A 20,861-nucleotide genomic window follows, 5' to 3' on the forward strand; every position below is an offset into this window, starting at 1 on the left:
AGAAAAAAAATAGAAGAGTTGAGAGTTACCTCTGGAGAGTAGAGGAAGAGATTGAAGAAGGGGGCTTCAGCCTGTCTTTTAAAAAAATTATAAATAAGCATTTTAGCACTATTTCATTTTTTAAACTAGAAATGAACTACTTTGCTAAAAATAACATTCATTTCAAGAAGTGGTTCCTGCCGTGAGTTTTAAGGATTACCTGTTCCCTCCAGGTTAGAAGTTATTCATTAAAAATAGCGCTGATGGCACCTTTGTCCCTACAGAGCTTCACCAGCAGAAGACACTACTGCAGCTGCACTGGGGTCTCCAGGAAGCCTACCCACTGGATACACCCCTAAAAGCGTTAAATATGTTAATATTTACAACTGCACACACAGGCAGGTGATGTCTTCTCACGCTCTGGGTCTCTAGTCCAGAGGCTGGGAACAAACCGGAGCAGTCCCTTCACGTCACAGGCCTCTCTAGCGTGACTTCAGTGCCCCCGTCCCACGGAAGACCAATCGCAGAAGGCTCTTGTAATAGTATGCTAAGGACTGACTCTGAAGATAGTACTGTGAGGCAGCTACAGAGTAATTTTTAAATACAAAGACTTGAAGATTGTTCTGTAGCATGTAGAACGAAGTGTGAGGGGATGGGAGTGAAACCTGGTATATGTGAGCACTGTGTACGGGCTCACCGTATGCTGCTATCTCATCTAATTTTCATAATAGCTGTGTAAGGCATTCACTGAAAGACAAGTGAAGCTCTGCAAGTTTAAGACACTTGCTCAAAGTCACAGAGTGAGAAGTGGCAAAACTGGAACTAAAATTCAAGGGGAAAAAAAAAATCAAACCTGAGTTTGATAAAGATTCTAGATCTAACCATCAGTTTATAGGAAATATAGGGGATAGAACATCGGTTAATGACACCACATAGGGCAGTCACAAAAATCTAGATTGTCAAAACTTGTAGAATAAACAATCCATTTTTTCAACAAATAAGCAGCAAGAAAAAATAAAGAGGGAGGGAGAAGCAAGACTTTAAGAGATTAAAGAGATTTTACTTAGAACCCAATATGACCAAACAAGCTGTTAAAAAGACATCTGACACATTAAGAGAAATCTGAACACTGACCAGATATCTAATGATGCTCATTTTTAAGGTATGATAATAGTATTCTGATTATGTTTTTCGAGAAAGTTTCTTTACCTTTTAAAGGTAAACACTGAAACAGTTATAGATGAAAAGAAAATGCAATGATCCTTGGAATTTGCTTCCCCCCAGCCTCGGAGGGGGAAGCGAGTAGGAGAGGAGGTGAAACAAGAATGGGCAGGAGCTGATAACTACTGCTGCTGAGTGACAGGGGAGCTGGGGCTCATTACAACACCATCTCTATTTTTCTAAGTGTTTGATGTCTAAAAGTGAACAAGAAATCCAGGGAAGTGGGACTCTGTCTTCAGAGTGAACATGCTTCGCCTAAGCTATCATCCTGTTAGGGGAGCAGCACAGGGAAGACGTGCGATTGCTGTAACTAGAATGCATCTCGCCACGTTTCCACATCCCCGTCCACACGAGCATCACGTTCTGCAGGGCAGAACTCGTGCACCATTTGCACACAGCAGGGTGAAGTTCTAAGTTCTAATTGCGCGCATCAGGTTTTAGCTTCTGCAAAACAGAACACTTTCATTCAAACAGCCCAACCCACCCCATTTCAAAACCCTGTAAATCAAACTACCCACTCAAAACAAGCAGACACCATAAAAAATATAAAGGGCCAGAAAGACGAGGAAAGGGATAAGGAAGGTATGAACAAGGAAAACTGGACCACAAATCCTACAACTTCCCACCCAAATAACAAGTGGGTTGTAACGTAATCAGACCTTCAGCTGGGAGAAGCATCTGCTAGCGAAGTTCCTTTTACTGGTCCCAGGAGAGTGGCAGGGACATTACTAACGGGGACCAACCCACCCCCAGACCAAGGAACTGTCTCCTGCTGCTGCCCTTTTACTCTTCATCAGCAGTGAAGACGCCAGGCAGGGCCTCAAGACGGAAGAGCCCTTTCTGTCTTGCGGTCACTGTCTTCGGGGGAGGCTTGTGCAGTTTTCAACGATGGTACAGGCATTCCCTATTTAGCAGGGGGAATGAGATTCAGAAATAGAAAGCACTGACTGTGTTTCCTTCAGAATAATTTTACCTAAAATTAACCTACAATTAGGAGTTTGTTGACAGTTGCCTGGATTTTCTTGGCAATCTAAAGGTGGAAGGGGCCTCGACTCAGCATGAGGCCACATTCACCTGGAGTTCACCTTCCTTCAGGTGAGACCCAGTAGATGTTTTCACCACTAAAATAAGTCCACATTTGTTCGTCTTTTGGAGAAACAGCACAGTGTTTGCTGGGAATCACAAGAACTTCAGCGGGAGAAATGGATTTAGCGGCAGCAGGAGAGAGGAAGAGGAGCAAGCCAAGCACCTGCTGGTGCTCACTCTTCTGTCCTGGCTGACCGTGAAACAGCCCCATGCGGCGGGCCTCACTAAACAAGGCACGTTCCATTACCCACTAGGGACCAGCACCCTCCTAAGCCTTGAAACAGGGCCCTTAAGGGGAATCTTAGTTAGGGACCCTGGGGAAAAAACATTGGGAGCTTGCAGGAGCTGCCCACTCTCTTCTGAGGCAAACCACCACTCAGTGGACAGCGCTGAGCTCCCGGGCTCTTCATAGACTCTGCCTCAAGTAATCGAGAACTGGGCCACCCTGGGGAGGAGTGTGTGCTTTCCTCCCAGGAAGCCAATCAGGGAGGAGCAGCACTGGAATGTATCCTTCAACGTCTAGACATCCTGCACTCCACAGTAAAATTCATCACCCTCCACGTCTTTATGGTCAAACCAGAACTTCGCTGCTTCTCATCTATTGTTTGGCTTCACTCAGTACTTCCTGATCGGCAAACACCTCTGTCTATCTATCTTCACCCTGACCAACCCCTTAACTCCCTGCCATCATAAACCATCCCAATTTCCGCAAACTGAACTCTTCACTCTGTTATCACGGGAAGAAGCAGTCAAGAGCTGTGTCCCCACCAGGAAGACCAAGTACAGCACCTTTCGGGTGATTGCATAGTGTCCTTTGAGCTCATGCAGGGCCCACTTGATGTCCTGACTGCTGAGCATCTTGAAGTCGGCCATCAGGAGGTCAGCAGCTTGGATGAAGCAGCGCTGGTCAAGAGGAGCCAATTTAGAGTAGTCAAAAAAGTCTATTTTAGGCAACTGAAACGAGAGAGAGGGACAACATGAGAGGCCATATGGTGAACTCCCCTTGAAGGGGAAACCATCTGAAGAACTGGTTATTACAGAATAGAATAACCTCACTTGTACTCATAATTACTCTACAGAGATGTTATCAGCCTTGAATAGGGTGAAGAAATGGTGATTCAGGAAGGCTAAACAAGCTGTCTAGAGTCTGAAGGCTAGTTTTACTAGTTAGAACTAGTAAAAAAGTATGCCTGGGGATTTGAACCCAATCTTTTAGGCTACTTCTTTCCACAAAATGTTTAGAAAAACTGATTTTTTTTCCTGCTACAGATCATGTGAGAGAGACAGTCAAAAGAATTTGTGGGGAGTAGAAGGAATGAGCAATAGACCCCAAAGAAGCAGCTCTGAACGTCTTTCCTTCAACCACTGAGCACACTGAATGCTAGTTTGGATCACAAATGAGGACAATAATTAAGATTTTTAAAAATCCAACTTTATATCTTGATATGGGATTTGGCTACACAGGTGTGTTTGCACTGTATATAAATCTCACAACAAAAGAGAAATTATAAACAGATATTGAACTCTAGACAATGATCTGCATGCTGAAGTACTTATGGGGGCAGGGTATTGATGTTTTTGCATTTACTGTGAAGTGAGTTATGAAATGAAATATAAGAGAGATGTGCTAATGGACAGAGGGATGGATATGTGACAAAGTGGACATGGTAAAACATTAACTTTTATTAGTATTGATGGTGGGTATATAGGTGATCAACGTAAAATTCTTTGGACTTTATGTTTGAAAATTTTCACACTAAAATGTTAAAAAAAAAAACACTAAAATGATACAAAGAACCCTGGCCCATCTTGTTTCATTTTAGGAACTTACTTTGTAGGATTAAAGATATGGAAGATTTGTTTAATTCTTTGTGGGGAAAGGGAAGACAGAGTTACAACAAAAGAAGTTAAATACGGAATTCAACGTTGCTCACATTCAGAAACCCACTGAAGTATAAATATATTCTAAAATCCTATTTTCCTGGACAGTCTTTAAAAATGTGTCCCGACAAAGCACACTATATTCCCATAAAGACGAAAAGAGCAGGGCACTTCCAGGTAGAGACTGCAAAACACGAGGACGACACTTGCCTTTGTCTCATCTTGGCTGGCAAGCAGGCTGCTACTGGGGTTGATAATGACTCTATCTTCTCTCTTTGGATAATCTGGATTTTCCAGAAGGAAATTACAAAGTCTGCGAAAATAATTGATGTTACTTTTACACTGCTTCTAAATCCCACACTTGCCCATTGATTCAAACGCAATGTCCAAAAAATAAAGTCCCTGGTGGCACATTACAATTGGCCTATCAAAGAATTAAAATGCTTGCAGATCAGAAAAATAAAACAAATAGACAAATGAAAGATTATTATATTGAATTTCTCTTTTTGCTTGCTAGTTTAAAAAGCAATAAACATACTGATGAATGCACACTCCTCTCAAGTTTTTCTATTAGTTGGGTGTCAATGTAATGAAGTCACTGAAGTTTTTACTGGTTGATCTGTATAGAACTGGAGAATTTAGATGGAAAGTATCTATCGTCTGTCAGGAAAACTGTAACAAATAAGGGGTGGGAAAAAGTGTGTATTCACATTCACCATTAAAAATGGTTTCTAAGAGAGCTAATAAATGGAACAGAAAAGAATGTTAACTCATTAAGACTTTTTGTAACCCTACGGTGATATAAATCCCTATGAGTGATTTAAGTGCTGCTCAGTTTACTTAGCTAACCGCAAGGCTCAAGGAACAGACCATGTTTGCTTAAGAACAGACTCTGTACCAAACCCATAGCCCTGTGTCTTTGTCACTACTATGAAATACTTCAAAGGTAAGGATATAGAGAGCAAGATGACACACACGGATGTATCACCACCCAGATTTAACGAATGTTAACTAGCAAAGTTCTCCACCCTATAACCACCAAGTAAGGCAACCAAGTGTGCTCTTGGGATGATTTCAGTGACGAGGACAGCCTGGGTGGTGTGCAGCATGACCCACTTCGGAAGCGAGAAAGCTTCTCGGCTCTCAAGGCCAGGGGGGCTCCCCCTCTCCTCCATCCCTCTTCCTTCTCTTGCTCCTGCAGATTCTTAGGATGACTCCACCCCTTCGTAGATGCCCCACGTATGACTCTCACCTCTCTTCTTCCCAGGTCTCTCCTGTCCACTGTCAATACTGGAGCCTCTAACAGTAAGACAGGTCCAGCAGGAAGAGGACAGAAAAAGTGCTCTCCTCCAGCTCCTCTTCTCACCCAGAGGCCAATGTTTGGGGACCAAAAAAATGTGGAGACACACTTCTGCAACCCCCGGAGGACTCTCAGCACTGGCCTGACTGCCAAGCCCCCTCCTCATTCTGTTCCAGGTCTGGTCAGCACACCTCAACACCATTTTCTTCACCACCACTTCCAGGAGGCCCAAATGCTTCTTTTCTCCAAGCTCTCCTCTTCCTCATGACCATGCCCAGTCTACTGGTATACAATTATATATATATAATTGTATATATAATTATACACAATGTTACTTTTACACTGCTTCTAAATCCCACTCGGAGGGGAAAAATCCCATCTTCCCACGTTATAGTTGTAGCAAGGAGAGACGCCCCTAGTCAAGAAATCTGAGCACATCTCTCTTTAAAGCCACGGTCACTGACGGTGATTCTTTGTTCTAGTACAACTAATCAACACTGTAGGTTACACAGATCTTTGAAGGCTGACCTGAAAATAAGCCACCATTAAGAATCCAGTATTGGGCCAGCCCCAGTGGCCTAGATCAGCGCACTCTGTTCCAGCGGCCTGGAGTCAGTTCCTGGGCATGGACCTGTACCACTCGTCTGTTAGTGGCCATGCTGTGGCAGTGGCTCACATACAAAAAGAGGAAGACTAGCAGCAGATGTGAGCTGATGGTAAATCTTACTAAGCAAAAAAAAGAAGAATCCAGTATCTGTGGGGAAAGGCCTGGAGTTCCAATAACTCCTTTCACATGCACACCTGGACTGACTACAAACCAAGTGCAATGTAAACCATTACAAAACTTGCCTGTTTACAATGTTCTGCTAAGTGTGGCTACCACAGCCAACAAACTGCCAGATACCAGGAATTTGCAGAAAGATAAAAAGGTCAAATAGTAAAGAATTTTCTTTGACAGAATGGCCAACCATGAGTTGAGCCAGTGGTCTCCAGGTGGGGTGCCTGGAAGGTGACCTGCTAGAGTGCTGGAAGAAAGTATTGACTTCTATTTCTATTTTTAAAAATCTCACCCTTTAAAATTTTCTATTTTTTTGTATTTTCTAAAGTACATGATACAGAACTACAGTATAATGATACAGAAGTAGAATAGTGGGGATAATTTCTGGAAAAACCCCCACATTTTAGGGGTTCTCTTCTTACCAATTCCTTCTGTATTTTCAACAATGTTAAGAACCTCACACATTGAAATGCTGCAAGATGTGGAATTCCGCACGGCAGAAATCAGAGGCTCTCACTTTCAACTGTCAAAATTCATTGCTACTTTAAAGATTTTTTTTTTTTAATTTTTCCTTTCTCTCCCAAAGCCCGCTGGTACATAGTTGTCCATTTTTAGTTGTGGGTCCTTCTAGTTGTGGCATGTGGGACACCGCCTCAGCATGGTCTGATGAGCGGTGTCATGTCCGCACCCAGGATTCGAACTGAGAAAACCCTGGGCCGCTGAAGCGGAGTGTTCGAACTTAACCACTCGCCCACAGGGCCGGTCCCCCATTGCTATTTTAGTACCTTCTCTACCCGTACCAAGAGAACTTTCCCAGAGGTTAAATGACATTCAGTGGCACATGCAATTATGGACAAAGTTCCCCTCTACAGAAATAAGCTACAACCCAATACATTAAAACTTACAGTCTGGGGCAAAGGCAGTGGGAGGCTCGTCTGAATTCACCTCGGCCCACCTGGTTACATCATTTCACGCTTGATCTGACCCGACAAGCTAAAGGGGCTCCAGAAAGCACTCTTCCAAGCACACAAGGTGAGTATTCCAAGCTTTTATTCTTTAGATAGTTGTGGTGCCTTGATCCAATTTAAGTTGCACCAGAGATGACTGAAAAGTCTTAGCCAATTCACGACAGAGTACCATCACAGGAGCTTCTCTGGTGGGCAGGCCCCTCCTGCTAACGTGACCAGCTGGTTACGGCCACAGGTGATTTAAAGACTGCACATAAGGTGACTGAGTCAGCTACGCAAACTCCCAGCCTGCTCAGCTCTGCTCCAGGCCTGCTTTTGGCTCTACGTTAACAACATTTAGCTTAGCTGTGGGAATTAACTTAGTGCCAGAGTCCGGGGACACAAGGAAAGTGGTGTCAGGAACATCAGACGGTATAAAAGATGCAATACAATTACTGTACATTCACAAGGATTTTTCTGTGTTTAAGAATGAATATTTACGGGGCTGGCCCCGTGGCCGAGTGGTTAAGTTCGCGCGCTCCGCTGCAGGCGGCCCAGTGTTTCGTTGGTTCGAATCCTGGGTGCGGACATGGCACTGCTCATCAAACCACGCTGAGGCAGCGTCCCACATGCCACAACTAGAAGGACCCACAATGAAGAATATACAACTATGTACGGGGGGCTTTGGGGAGAAAAAGGAAAAAATAAAATCTTTAAAAAAAAAAGAATGAATATTTACTTCTGAGTGATGCAAAAGGCAGAGAGTCAGTGAGTTCCTAGAGAAAAGGATATATATGAGACTCGGGAGGTAGGAAAACAGAATCACCATAGAATCTGTCAATTTGATCACATTTTACTGATATTTTACAGACAACTAATCTTGCAGACATTTTTAAAAAATAATATGTTCACCTGCAGAATGACACGGAAACAAAGTATACTAAATTTCTGAAGGGTTACTTTAATGTTTACTATAAATTATTCAAAAATATTTAGCCTTGGTATTTCCTATTCAAATCGTATTTTGTAACTAAATGTGCAAGGTTTATACTTTATCATTTATATTTTCTAAAATGAACAAACAAGTACTATGTTTTATAATCAGGAAAACATTTAAAAGAAAGGAACTCAAGGAGAAAAGAGAAGGAGTAAGCAATTCACATAGGAAGGAAATACAGTTAGTAAACAAACATGAAAAACGCCACATAGCCAATTATCAAAGAAATGTTACCTAAAATATTAGATTACTCTATGCCTAGTTAACAAAAACATCACTACTCCTCAATACTGCTGAGGAATTATTAAAGCAATTCACACACATCTCCAACATCAACTGGTATAACTCCACTGGAAAGCTCTTTGGAATGTGTTTCCAGGACCATGGATTTATAATCCTCGACTCCAAATTTTAAATTTTAAGGCTTCAGGATGTGATATATAATAAAAAAAAAAAGGAAAAGGGTATAGGTAGAATAATGCTCATCAGAACACTAGTGAAAACTACGAACAAAGTATTTAACAAAGAGGAAAATTCAATAGAATAACTGTTATTAAAGGTGACCATTATTAACACCATGAAGAAAAAAAAGGGAAAACACTTTTTACTTAACATTATTTCATAAACGAGACACCCAAAATTGTATTTACCTGATGAAAAAATTATGTTTTCATTTTAAGAAGAACTAAAAGGGTACATAAAAATAAAATCTGTTGTTTTTTATTTAGGTGAAAGTCTAGGAGATATTTTTCATTGTAAAAAGGTAGTTACTTCTGCTTAATTTTGCTGTGAATCTAAAACTGCTCTACACATTAAGTTTATTAATTAAAAATAATGTAGCTAATGTCATGTTGTTTACATACTCAAAAAAAATTACTTTAAAAGCTTAGAATAAAATAGCACTTGCACTTTTAGTAATGGCAGACCAATCCTCTCAAATGAGAAACAAGACCAAAAATAAAAAAACAAAACAAACAATTTCTGCTGGAAGGTATCCAGAGGATTACCTCCACAGGACGGTGAAGCAGCCCAAACTGGTGAAGACTGGCGCTCAGGAGGCCCGCAGAAGCACCCTCATGGCTGCTTTATCTGTGACAGCCAAAAGTGGAAAGAACCCAAATGTCCATCAAAAGTAGAGGGAAAATGTAATCACAGTATTTCGATATAAACGGAATACGGCCCAGCAATGAAAATGCCTGAATGTACTTATACCCAGCATGGACGAACCTCACAAACATAATGCTGAGTGAAAGAAGCCAGTCACACAAGAATGAAGACTACATAAAATCTTCATAAAGTGTTCAAAGATGGGGGCAATGTTGTATTTTTTGAAGATTTCTACGTGGCTGTTACACGAATGTTTGATTTATGATAAATTATTAAGCTGTATATCTTTTTGTACATTTTTCTGTATGTGTATTATAGTCCACAACAAAAAAGGTTTCAAAAGTCACACACAAATCCCGAATATGGAGGGAAGGCTTGAGAAGAGTAAATAAATGGCATGTAAAATAACAAAATGGCTTGCTTTTCCTGCAGTTCGGAAGATTAAGTACCCAGGCAGTCAGTCTCCCACTGAAAAATGAAAAATGCTAAATGAAATATTAAAATAAAACTTTTTGGAGAAATGACAGATTCCAGATTTGGGGCAGAGAAGTTCCAAGTAAGCCTGGGGCAACTTGGTATATTAGAAAGCAAGGAAGTGCTCAAATTAACGAGGTCATGCCAAAAAGACACACACGCATCTTAAGAGGCTCCTACTGGTCAAATTTAGGATAATTCAGCATTGAAAAGAAAAATGACTTTAACTGATAGAACACCACTTATACAAAACCTTTATGTCCACAGTGATTAAAAAAAAAAAGAAACAGCAAGAGGAAGTAAAAAGGTAAAATCTTCCTTATAACAGAATGCCAGATAATAATCTAGGTGGTGGCTATATGGGTGCTCATTGTACAGTCTTTCAACTTTTTTTTTTTTTCCTGAGGAAGATTCACCTGAGCTAACATCCACTGCTAATCTTCCTCTTTTTGTATGTGAGCTGCTGTCACAGCATGGCCACTGACAGATGAGTGGTGTAGGTCTGCATCTGGGAATCGAACCCAGGCTGAAGAAGTGGGGTGTGCCAAACTTAACCACTAGGCCACTGGGGCAGCCCCAGTCTTTCAATTTTTTATGTTAAAAAATATTGGGGGGAAAAAAATCAGTGACAGTAAAAAAAAGTAAGTGGGGGACTGTTCTAGATTAAGAAGCTAGAGAGAAACAAATACATACATTAGGAATCCTTGATTCGATCCTCATTTAAAACCTGAAACAGTGGCTGCCTCTGGACCAAGGGGGACAGACAAGGCTGCTGTGGGCACTAACAGTGTCTGTACGAATTAGAATACCTCCTCCAGGCTGATCTGGGAAAGGGGGCCCTTCCCTCTTCGTCATGGCAGGGTTTAGCTCCCATTTGCACCCTTGACTGAGTAGCCAAGTAGAGGATACAATTTTTGAGGACAGAGGTTTAGGATATGACCTCTTTCATTTAATTAAAACAATCTGTATTAATTAATTGAAAATCTGATTAATTTCAATACTCTACTGTTCTTCACAAATTTACAACTATTTCACCTCTGCAGACTAGGAGGGGAAAGAGTATAAGAGGAAGAGACTTATGTTTCATTTTGTATTCTTTGGGACACAATTTTTAAAAAACATATTTATGATTTTTATAATAAAAACTAAAGAAACACTTCCATACATTTCTCCAAACAGGCAGAGTGGTTGCAGAACACTTTCTGTTACAAATATAGGGAAGAAAATATCTTTTAACATCCTGATCAAAACATAGGTAGTATCAATGCTCAGAATTAACTAAACATCTTAATTCCATAACCATGCAGGATTCTATAAGATCCCAGAAACAAAGAGTATAAGACTAAAATTAGAACTCTCAACACAATCATTAAAAAAAGACATATGCTGGGCTGCCCCGTGGCTGAGCAGTTAAGTTCGCGGGCTCCGCTTTGGTGGCCCAGGGTTTCGCCGGTTCGGATCTTGGGCGTGGACATGACACTGCTCATCGGGCCATGCTGAGGCGGTGTCCCACATGCCACAACTACAAGGACCCACAACTAAAAATACACAACTATGTACTGGGGGGCTTTGGGGAGAAACAGGAAAAATAAAATCTTTAAAAAAAAACGACATATGCTAAGTGAAATACATCAGTCAGAAAAGGACAAATACTGTAGTCACATTCATAGAGACAGAAAGTACAATGGCGGTTTCCGGGGGCGGGGGGTTGTATGGTGAGTTAGTGTTTAATGGGGACAAAGTTTACATTTGGGAAGATGAAAAATCATGGAGATGGATGGTTGTAATGGCTGTGCAAAAATGTGAGTATATTTAATGCCACGGAACTGCACAAATAAAAATGATTAACATGGTAACCTTGTACGTTATGTATATTTTACCACAATAAAAAAAAGAAAGAAAAAAGACATGGTGGTATACTTACACATTCAAATCATAATAATTCTTCAAATGAATTATTTCCTCAATATACCCATTTGCTACATCTGGAAATCTTGCTTCCTGGAAAGGAATTAAAAACATTATATTTCATCACTAAAGGGTTTCAAATTGCAATAAAAACCAGATGGCAAGAAAGTATATAAGGGGCCAGCCCCACGGCTGAGTGGTTAAGTTACCACACTCCGCTTTGGCAGACAGGGGTTCGCCGGTTCAGAACCTGGGTCAGACCTACATACCACTCATGAAGCCACACTGTGGTGGCATCTCACATAGAACTAGAAGGACTTACAACTAGGATATAAAACTACGTACTGGGGCTTTGGGGAGAAAAAAAAAAAAGAGGAAGACTGACCCTGAGCTAATATCTGTTGCCAATCTTCAAAAAAAAAAAAGTATATAAAATAACTAAAGACTGGAAAAGGGCTGTAAAACAGGTTTGTGTCCAGCTTAAACTCTACATGAAGTGCCCAGATTTATCTGCCTCCGTAGAATACAGACCTAGAAAGGTCCCTAGAGATCACCTGGTCCTCTGCCCTCCTTCTGCATGATTATTCCTCATTCTTTCAATTAATATCGAACATCTCTGCCAAGGCAAAGGGAGTCCAAAGATGAACAAAGCGCCACCTAGTGCCTACCTTCAAGAAGCACACGACCTAGTGGGCCAGGTGAAGACAACCCAGGGCAAGAAGGGTTCAGAGACTATTTAAAGGCAAACAGCAGCCAAGCCAGGACATAAAGACCTGCATTACTTTGCAGATGAGTGCTGTCCAATAAAACTTTGTACAGTAATGGAAATGTTCTCCTCTGTGCTTTCCCATACGGCAGTACTTCAGCCCCATGTGGCTAGTGAGCACCTAAAAATGTGACTTGTGCCAGACAGTCACTTAAAAATGGAAAATTTGGGGCTGGCCCCGTGGCCGCGTGGTTAAGTTCGTGTGCTCCGCTGAAGGCGGCCCAGTGTTTCGTTGGTTCGAATCCTGGGCGCGGACATGGCACTGCTCATCAAACCACGCTGAGGCAGCGTCCCACATGCCACAACTAGAAGGACCCACAACGAAGAATATACAGCTATGTACTGGGGGGCTTTGGGGAGAAAAAGGAAAAAATAAAATCTGTAAAAAAAAAAAAAAACGGAAAATTTAAAAATGGAATTTTTACATTTTAAATTGTAAGACATTTAAATTTAAACAACCACATGAGGCTACCACAATGGACAGTGTAGCTCTAGGTGGATCTGCTTTAAGGGTTTGAATGTGGAGTTAACTTTTTAAAAAGTGAGGGGACTGCTTAGCACCAGGGCACCCATGATCTGCAGCTGGAATCCCAAAGGACTTGCTGGGGAGTTAAGGATGGATTAAGGAATCCTGATTCAACTTTCACGTCTTCAGAGTTTCTCTCCTTCTAGTCTATCTATCTAGCTATATAGCCCTTAGGAAAATGAAGTCCACACACACAAATAATGTTTTTGCAATAAAAGAAAACTCAAAATATTCAGCGTTTATAACTATTTACTTAATAAAACAAAACTTACTGTTTCTTTCACTAATAGTGCAACAAGTTCTTGATCTACTTCAGTAGCTTCTTGCCCCCAAAGGTTTTCCAAATTGGGTTCCTGAGATCCTCGCAGTGGAAAGGCTGGACCTGGCTCTTCATCATCTATTGCTAACTGCTGGTCTTCGAGCTCGCCTAGAGGATGGGCAGGCTGAGGAGAAGAAGGGCCTGGAATCCCATCCTGCTGGGGTTCTGGTCTTGGAAAAGCCGGCCTTGGAAAAGCTGGCCCTGGAGGCTCATGCTGATACAACAACGGGCGCAGCTCTGCTTCAGGCTGCCGCTCCTGAGGAACAACCTGGTTTGTTATCTCATGGGGCTGCTGGTTCAGGGACTGGAAGTAAGGATGGTCTAACCAGCAGTCTTCTTCGATGGCCTGATCATCGAGGACAGAAGTCGCTTCTCCGAGGTTTGATGACAGCTCTGAGTCTTCAGATGACTGGTTCTGAGTGTCCAAAGGATCGCTTTCTGGAAAAAGAAGGCTACCTTCTTCCAAGATAATGATTTTCTGCTCTGATCTGGGGTTGACAACGTCATTTGCTGCTTGATTATGACTTGGTCCAGGCTTGGGCTCTCTCTCTGTTTGGCCACTTGGCTTGATGAATTCCGAAACTCCAGGAGGCCCAAGATCCAGAAATTCACTGTAGTCATCCTCAGAATCATCCTGTGCCCCAGAATCAAACAATGAGCTGTTACACACTGAAAAATAGCCGTTTTTATCTGATTCAAAGGCTGCTCTAGACTTTTTAGGCCTTTCTTCTCCCAATCTTTTGAGATCTTGCCACTGGGCAGCTGGTTTGATGAGATTGGGTCGTGATGTCTGAGGTTTACTTGTCTAAGAAAAAATGAAATTTTAATAATAATTCAATTTCTTTCCTATGTCTATGCCTCCATAAGTACTTATACTGAGCTTCTGAGATAGAATAGGAAAGAAACAAAAACAAAACACCCTCCCCAACAAAACCTATTCTTCACATTTATCTCAACATTTGATCACACTACAGTCACTAAAGAATCAAAGCAGTCACTCGGAGACTGAAGCCTGTAATTTCACCTGAGACCACGAAAACAAAAATTACTGCATAGTATAGGAAATAATGAGAGAATGACAACACAATAGAGGAATGAGAAAATGGCCAATAAACATATGAAATGAATCTAAATCTCATTAGCAATCAGCAAAATGCAAATTAAAACAAGATTTTTTCCCCCCCATAAGACTGACAAATTTTCTAGTTAGATGATATCAAACATTGATAAGGATGTGGGAAAACTCTTACACTGCCATTCACTGCTGGTGAATTTAGAAGAGCAATTTGGCATTATTTATTAAAATAAAAAATGTATATCCTTATGATGTATCAATACCACTTTTCCATATCTAGTCTACAAACCTTTATGTACCTAAATGGGGCCTATACAGGATATTCAACACCACGTTGCTTATAACATAAAAAGAAAAAAATTGGAGACATTCTAAATTTTGTCCCTAACAGAATAGTTAAGTAAACTACTACTTATCTGCTCTATTAAATACTCCCCAATTCCTCTCCCAGAAAGAGGCAGCTCACCACCTACCGAAATGGAAAGCTCACCAAGAAATGTCATTAAGTGAAGAACACTTGCAAAATAATACATACAGAGAGTGATTTTACTTATTTAAAAAAAAAAATCAAAGCAAACATAAACATAACCAATTATAAATGCATATATATGTACTCACACATGTGCACGCTCATACACACACACACACAAATTCAAAGAAAAAGATCTGGAAGGATATATGCCGAGCTGATAACAACAGTTCCTCTGGAAATCCCTGAGGAGGGAGAATCTGGTGAAGTTATACTTTAGTTTTATCTGAATTGTTTCAATTTCTACAGCGAAGGTAATCACGTGTTACCTGTAAATTTAAAAAACTGAAAACAGATGTCCAATTTTAAGGTAGCAGAATCAAGATGCCTCTAATACTTCTCTCCTCTGAAATCACACCAATCCAGGGAAGAGAATGAGACACAGAAGTGAGTATCTTTGATGAAACCAGCAGACATCTGCAATCTCAAATCACAATGTATATGAGGAGGACCTGATAAACGCAGGGAGGGAAGTACAGCCACAGATTTCAGGCAAGGCAGAGAACGCTTCAGAGAGGCAGAGTTTTCAAAGTAGATGGTGTGCCCTGGGGGGAAAACCCAGCAATCTCATGTGTGGAACAATGGGAACCTCCACGCCATCTGGCAGCAAGGCGTTTTTGAGGTTAGACTGAGTGAGGACATACATCTCTCTGCTGGAGGCAGGCTGTCAGTGAGGAAGGATGGAGAGAGGCAGGATGCAGAGAACTCTGAACTGGGCTGCTCTGGAATGGCAATCTTTGCTGGCTGGTAAGAAGAATATTATCACTGTGAATTTGTGGATTTTTTTATTCAACATGTTACAAACCATCACTTTTATTCTTCTTTTTGATTCTCAAATTGCCCGAGTTGGGTTACCTGGGGCTCCTTGGATCCAGCTCCTTGTCCTGACAAATGCTGGTCATTCCTTGAGTCTTTCTTTACTGTGCAGCACAAGAGAATGTCCCAGGCTCATCCTGTCCCCACTCCGGAATCAGTCATTTCTCCAAACTCACAGTGATACTAAAAACTACGTGTATGGGGGTGGTGGAGTGGTGCTGAAGGAAAGCTCTTTTTTTTTTTTTTTTTAACAGAAAAATTATAACCAATGAATTTAGAAACAAGTGTTGAAAATCACAATTTTATAGTAACTGTTATAACTGACTGAGGCAAAGATCTTTGGGTGAAAGTTGTTGGGGAATGGGGAGTCACACAGTTTCAAAATTTCACCCCACGGATTACTTATTACTGATGAACGGGGAAACTTTTCTTTGCAATGGAGAAACATGGCAGACCCATCTTAACCAAGAGATTAAAACCGAGAGGACCAATTGAGGGACAAACCGCCATCATGCATCACCTGGTGAGAACCAGTGTGATGGACATGGCCTCATCCATGCAGCGTTCCTGCTGAAAACATCCAGCCTGCATCAGATGGCGTAGAAGCAGCCACCCTACGTGGAGGCACGTTCCGTAGAACAGCTGGCCTGGACCCTTCACAAATGCGGATGGCACGAACGACCAAAACAAGACTCAGAAAGCTGTAGAGCTGTTTTACATTAGAGGAGACTAAAGAGACATGGCAGCTAAATGCAAAGTATGGTCACTGATTAGACCCTGCATTAAAAAATATACGTGTAAGGCTAAAGAAACAATAAAAAAGAAAAAGGCTAAATAAATATAAATGCATGTGTGCAAACACCCCCTCCCCCCAACACACACACAGCCACTGTGATGAGGAGAATTCCTGCTAGCCAAGAAGAGTGCTTGAGCCCGTCTCCAACATAACCGCCTACAAAGAGCTGGTTCAGGAAAACTTCAACTACATTCAAACCTGAGTGATGATAAAAAATAACCAGCAGAGAAACTATATAAAGATACCTAATTATTAAAAAAAGAAGAAATGGTAGATGAGTAACACATACCAGAAAAGTACTACACAGTGGATGAAATAATGACAAAACACAGAAACAAGAACACAGAGAAGCGACAAAATAATTATCTCTTTAGTAGAAACATTTTTAATCTTTCTTTTTTTTAGAAATAAGGTGACAATAAAAGGTTGGGAAATAAGGTAACCATCAAAAGTGGAGAAGATGGGGGTCAACACATACACTTAAACCTGACAAATCAACTTACATATGTAAGGACAGCATGTGAAAGTATAAAGTAACTACCAGAAGAACTAAAAAGAATAAAACTAAAGATAAAAACCTTTAAATTATCAGCAAGAACACACTCTCTCAATATGAAAACCTCAAAGATGCAGGGAACAAAGTGAAAGATTATTTTTTAAAGCGATAAAAATATAAAGCATATTAAACACTATGAGAGAACTAAAAACAAACTATATTGGTCACACTAATAAATATAAATGAGATCAATTCACCTATTAAATTTAAGTCTCTTTAAATAGAACCACTAGGCAAAACTCAACTACATAATTAAAAGTTACTGCAACTCAAGTGATTCAGAAAGCATATGAATAAAGACAGAAAAACGGACTTCTGATTCCAGTAATGACATGCTAGATCATTAAGATCAACCCTTCTGTTGTGTAAAAGCAGAAAATCTAGTCAAAATATCAAAGCAAAACCAAAACATCTACTCAAAGACCTCAGAGATACTGGGGGACAAGGTCCAGGATGAAGAAATCCAACAAAACGAGCCCCAGACTGGGGTACTTTTCTCCTACAGATCCATCTGCCAATTCCAGACCTGGCTGAAGAATGAGAAGATGAACAAAACTTCTAATACAGTCATTGAGGAGGTAAAGGCACAAAAGCTGGAATATGAGAACACAGCATGGGGAAGGGTTCTGGTAAATCTCAAGCTCTAGGGTGAGTCCTTGAAGGGTTGCACCACTGAAGTAAGGGTGAACTGGAAATGTGCTGGACTTTCCAGGAACTGAATCTTTGTCCTGACAGTTTAAATCCCTGAATCGGTGATTGCTGGTCTCCCTAATTCTCTCCAAGAGAAGATGGGGGCCCTCTCTAAGAACAACATCAGCATCTAAAACCTCAAAATTTTCATATACAATAATGACTACCATGGAATAAAAAATAACCAGGCATGTAAGAAACTGATGCAACATAACAGAAAACCAAACCAAGAGAAATAACAGACAACAGAAATAAACCTACAGAAGTTTCAAATAGTAAACTTACCAGACATGGATTCTAAAATAACATCCTTAGCATGTTTAAGGAAATAAAAGACTAGACTGAGAATTTTAGCAGAGAATTAGAAATTGTTGGAAAGAAAGAAAAATAAAAGAACCAATCAAATGGAAATTCCAGAATGGAAAAATATAGTAATTGAGGTTAGGCATCAAGGGATGGGTGGAAAGCACTTTAAATAAACACAGATGAAGAGACAATAGTGAAGCGAAAGACAAGTCAGAATAAAATAGCCAGAATAAGGCATAGAGACACAAAATGACTGAAAATTAGATAAGAGACTAGAAGACAGAAAGAATACAGTGAAAAGGGTTTTTTCTTATCAACTTGTAATTGGAGTTCTAGAAGAAGAGAGGAGAGATAAGATGCAATATTTGAAGACAAAATACAAACATTCAAGGACAGTGGCTTGATTTTAGTTTTGAAGATCTCAGCAGGATGAATTAAAATACCCAAACAATAGAAACTTAGCTATGAGGGCCAGCCCCATGGCCAAGCGGTTAAGTTCTCACACTCTGCTTCAGCGGCCTGGAGTTCACTGGTTCGCATCCTGGGTGCAGACCTATGCATCGCTCATCAAACCACACTGTGGCAACATCCCACACAGAAGAACTAGAACAACCTACACCTAGGATATACAAATACGTACTGGGGCTTTGGGGAGGAGAAAAAAAAGAGGAAGACTGGCAACAGATGTTAACTCAGGGCCAATCTTCCTCACAAAAAAAAAAAAAAGAAAGAAAAAGAAAAAAGAAACTTAGGTAGCATACAAAGACTGCAAAAATCAAATACAAAAATAAATTCTTAAAAGCAGCACTACACACTGTTTTCAATAGAAAAAAATAAGACCAAATGATTTTTCAACAGAAAAATGGAAGCCAGAAAATACTGGAATCTTCCTAGTGTTCAAAGAAAATAACTGCCACATGTAATTTTATACTCAATGAAAACATCAAATTTACTGTAAAGTAAATCCTAAAGAGTGTTCTTTAGGTAGAAGAAAAATCATCTCAGTTTAAGGCAGAGGTGCAGAAAGGAATGAAGAACAAAAAAGGTCAATATTTGGAGAAGGCAAAGTGAATACTGACTATATAAAACAAAAAACATACTATAAGGTTTTAAAAAATGTATACAGAATTGAAATACATTTTTAAGAAAACAGTATTTCAGTCAGGAGGTGAATAAATAGAGTTAAAGTGTTTTAAAGTCTTTACATTATCCAGGATGAGTTTAAAGCACTAATTTATACTAATGTTGAGACCTCTATGACGTGAGGAAGCCTGACCTAGCCCTTAAGATAGATCATATATATTAGACATGACATCAAAAACAAGTGACAAAGGAAAAAATAAACTGAATTTCAAAGTTTAAAACATTGGTACTTCAAAGAACACTATCAAAAAAGTGAAAACACAATTCACAGAATGAGAGAAAATGTCCACAAATCAGATATCTGATAAAGGTATCCAGAATATATAAAGTATACAGTATCCAGAATACAGAAAGATTCAATAATAAAAAGACAACCCACTTTAAAAATGGGCTGCACAGGATTTGCACAGACTTTTCCCCAAAGAAGATATACAAATGGCCAATAAGGACATCAAAAAAGGCTTAGTATCTTTAGCTACAGGGAAATGCAAATCAAAACCATAATGAGATACCACTTCATACTCACAAGGACGGCTATACAAAGAAGATGATAACAATTGTCGGCAAGAATACGGAGAAACCGGAACCCCTGTACACTGCCAGCGGGAATGTAAAATGGTGCAGCTGCTAAGGAAAACCGTCTGGAAGAATGCAGTGCAGTTACCACAGGATCCAGCAATTCCATTCCTAGGTACGTACCTGCTATGGTCTGAATGTTTGCGTCTCCTCCCCCAGCCCAAGTGTATGTTGAAATCCTAACCCCCGGAGGTGATGGTATTAGTAGGGGGAGCCTCTGGGAGATGCTTAAGTCAAAGGGGTAGAACCCTCATGAACGGGATTCGTGCCTTGGAAGAAGGCCTTCACCAGAACACGATCATGCTGGTGCCTTGATCTTCAACTTCCCAGTCTCTAGAACTGCAGTCATAAATTTCTGTTGTTTATAAGCTACCCAGTCTGTGGTATTTTGTTATACCAGCCTGAATGGAGTAAGACAATACCCAAGAGAAACAAAACATATGTCTAGACTAAAACTTCTACGTGAATGTTCATAGCAGCATTACTCATTATTAATAATAGCAAAAAAGTGGAAGAAACCTAAATGTCCATCAATTGATGGAGAAACAATATGTGGTTTATCCATGCAAGGGAATATTATTCAGCAATAAAAAGGAACGAAATTATTAATTCATGCTACATTACAGATGAACCTTGAAAACATGCTACATTAAAGCAGCTGGTCGCCAAGGACCACATACTGTATCATTCCATTCATATGAAATGTCTAGAATAGGCAAACCTATAGAGACAGAAGGTAGCTGAGTGGTTCTTACGACTGGCTGGGATGGGGGAATGGAGGATGACAGCTAAGGGGAGCAGGGTTTCTTTTTTGGGTAATGGAAATGTTCTGAAATCGACTGTGGTGATCGATGCACAACTCTGAATATACTAAAAGTTATTGAATTGCATGCTTTAAATGGATGAATTGTATGACATGTGAATTATACCTCAATAAAATTGTTTAAAAAAAGGAATGAAGTACTAATGATACATGCTACAACATGGATGAACCTTGAAAATACTATGCTAAGTAAAAGAAACCAGTTATAAAAGACCACATTCCACTTATATGGAACGTCTGTAAGAGACAAATCTATAGAGAT

At 40.3% G+C, this 20,861-nt stretch overlaps 1 protein-coding gene across 2 annotated transcripts in view; it reads right to left on the reverse strand.

Moving 5' to 3' along the window:
• RNF216 (ring finger protein 216) overlaps positions 1-20,861 on the reverse strand; it is a 153,490-nt gene that overhangs the window by 106,553 nt on the left and 26,076 nt on the right. Inside the window, exons 4-7 of one of the 2 annotated variants that reach the window (XM_046666744.1) lie at positions 13,243-13,923; positions 11,695-11,771; positions 4,378-4,480; positions 3,076-3,240 (exon numbers count right to left, since the gene is read on the reverse strand). In XM_046666744.1, the coding sequence (XP_046522700.1) occupies positions 3,076-3,240; positions 4,378-4,480; positions 11,695-11,771; positions 13,243-13,923 (1,026 nt within the window). Of the gene's footprint in view, positions 1-3,075; positions 3,241-4,377; positions 4,481-11,694; positions 11,772-13,242; positions 14,095-20,861 lie in introns of both variants that reach the window. The other variant, XM_046666743.1, reaches the window with a different exon arrangement.

Source organism: Equus quagga, chromosome 7, assembly GCF_021613505.1.
Source record: "Equus quagga isolate Etosha38 chromosome 7, UCLA_HA_Equagga_1.0, whole genome shotgun sequence".
Classification (NCBI taxonomy): domain Eukaryota; kingdom Metazoa; phylum Chordata; class Mammalia; order Perissodactyla; family Equidae; genus Equus; species Equus quagga.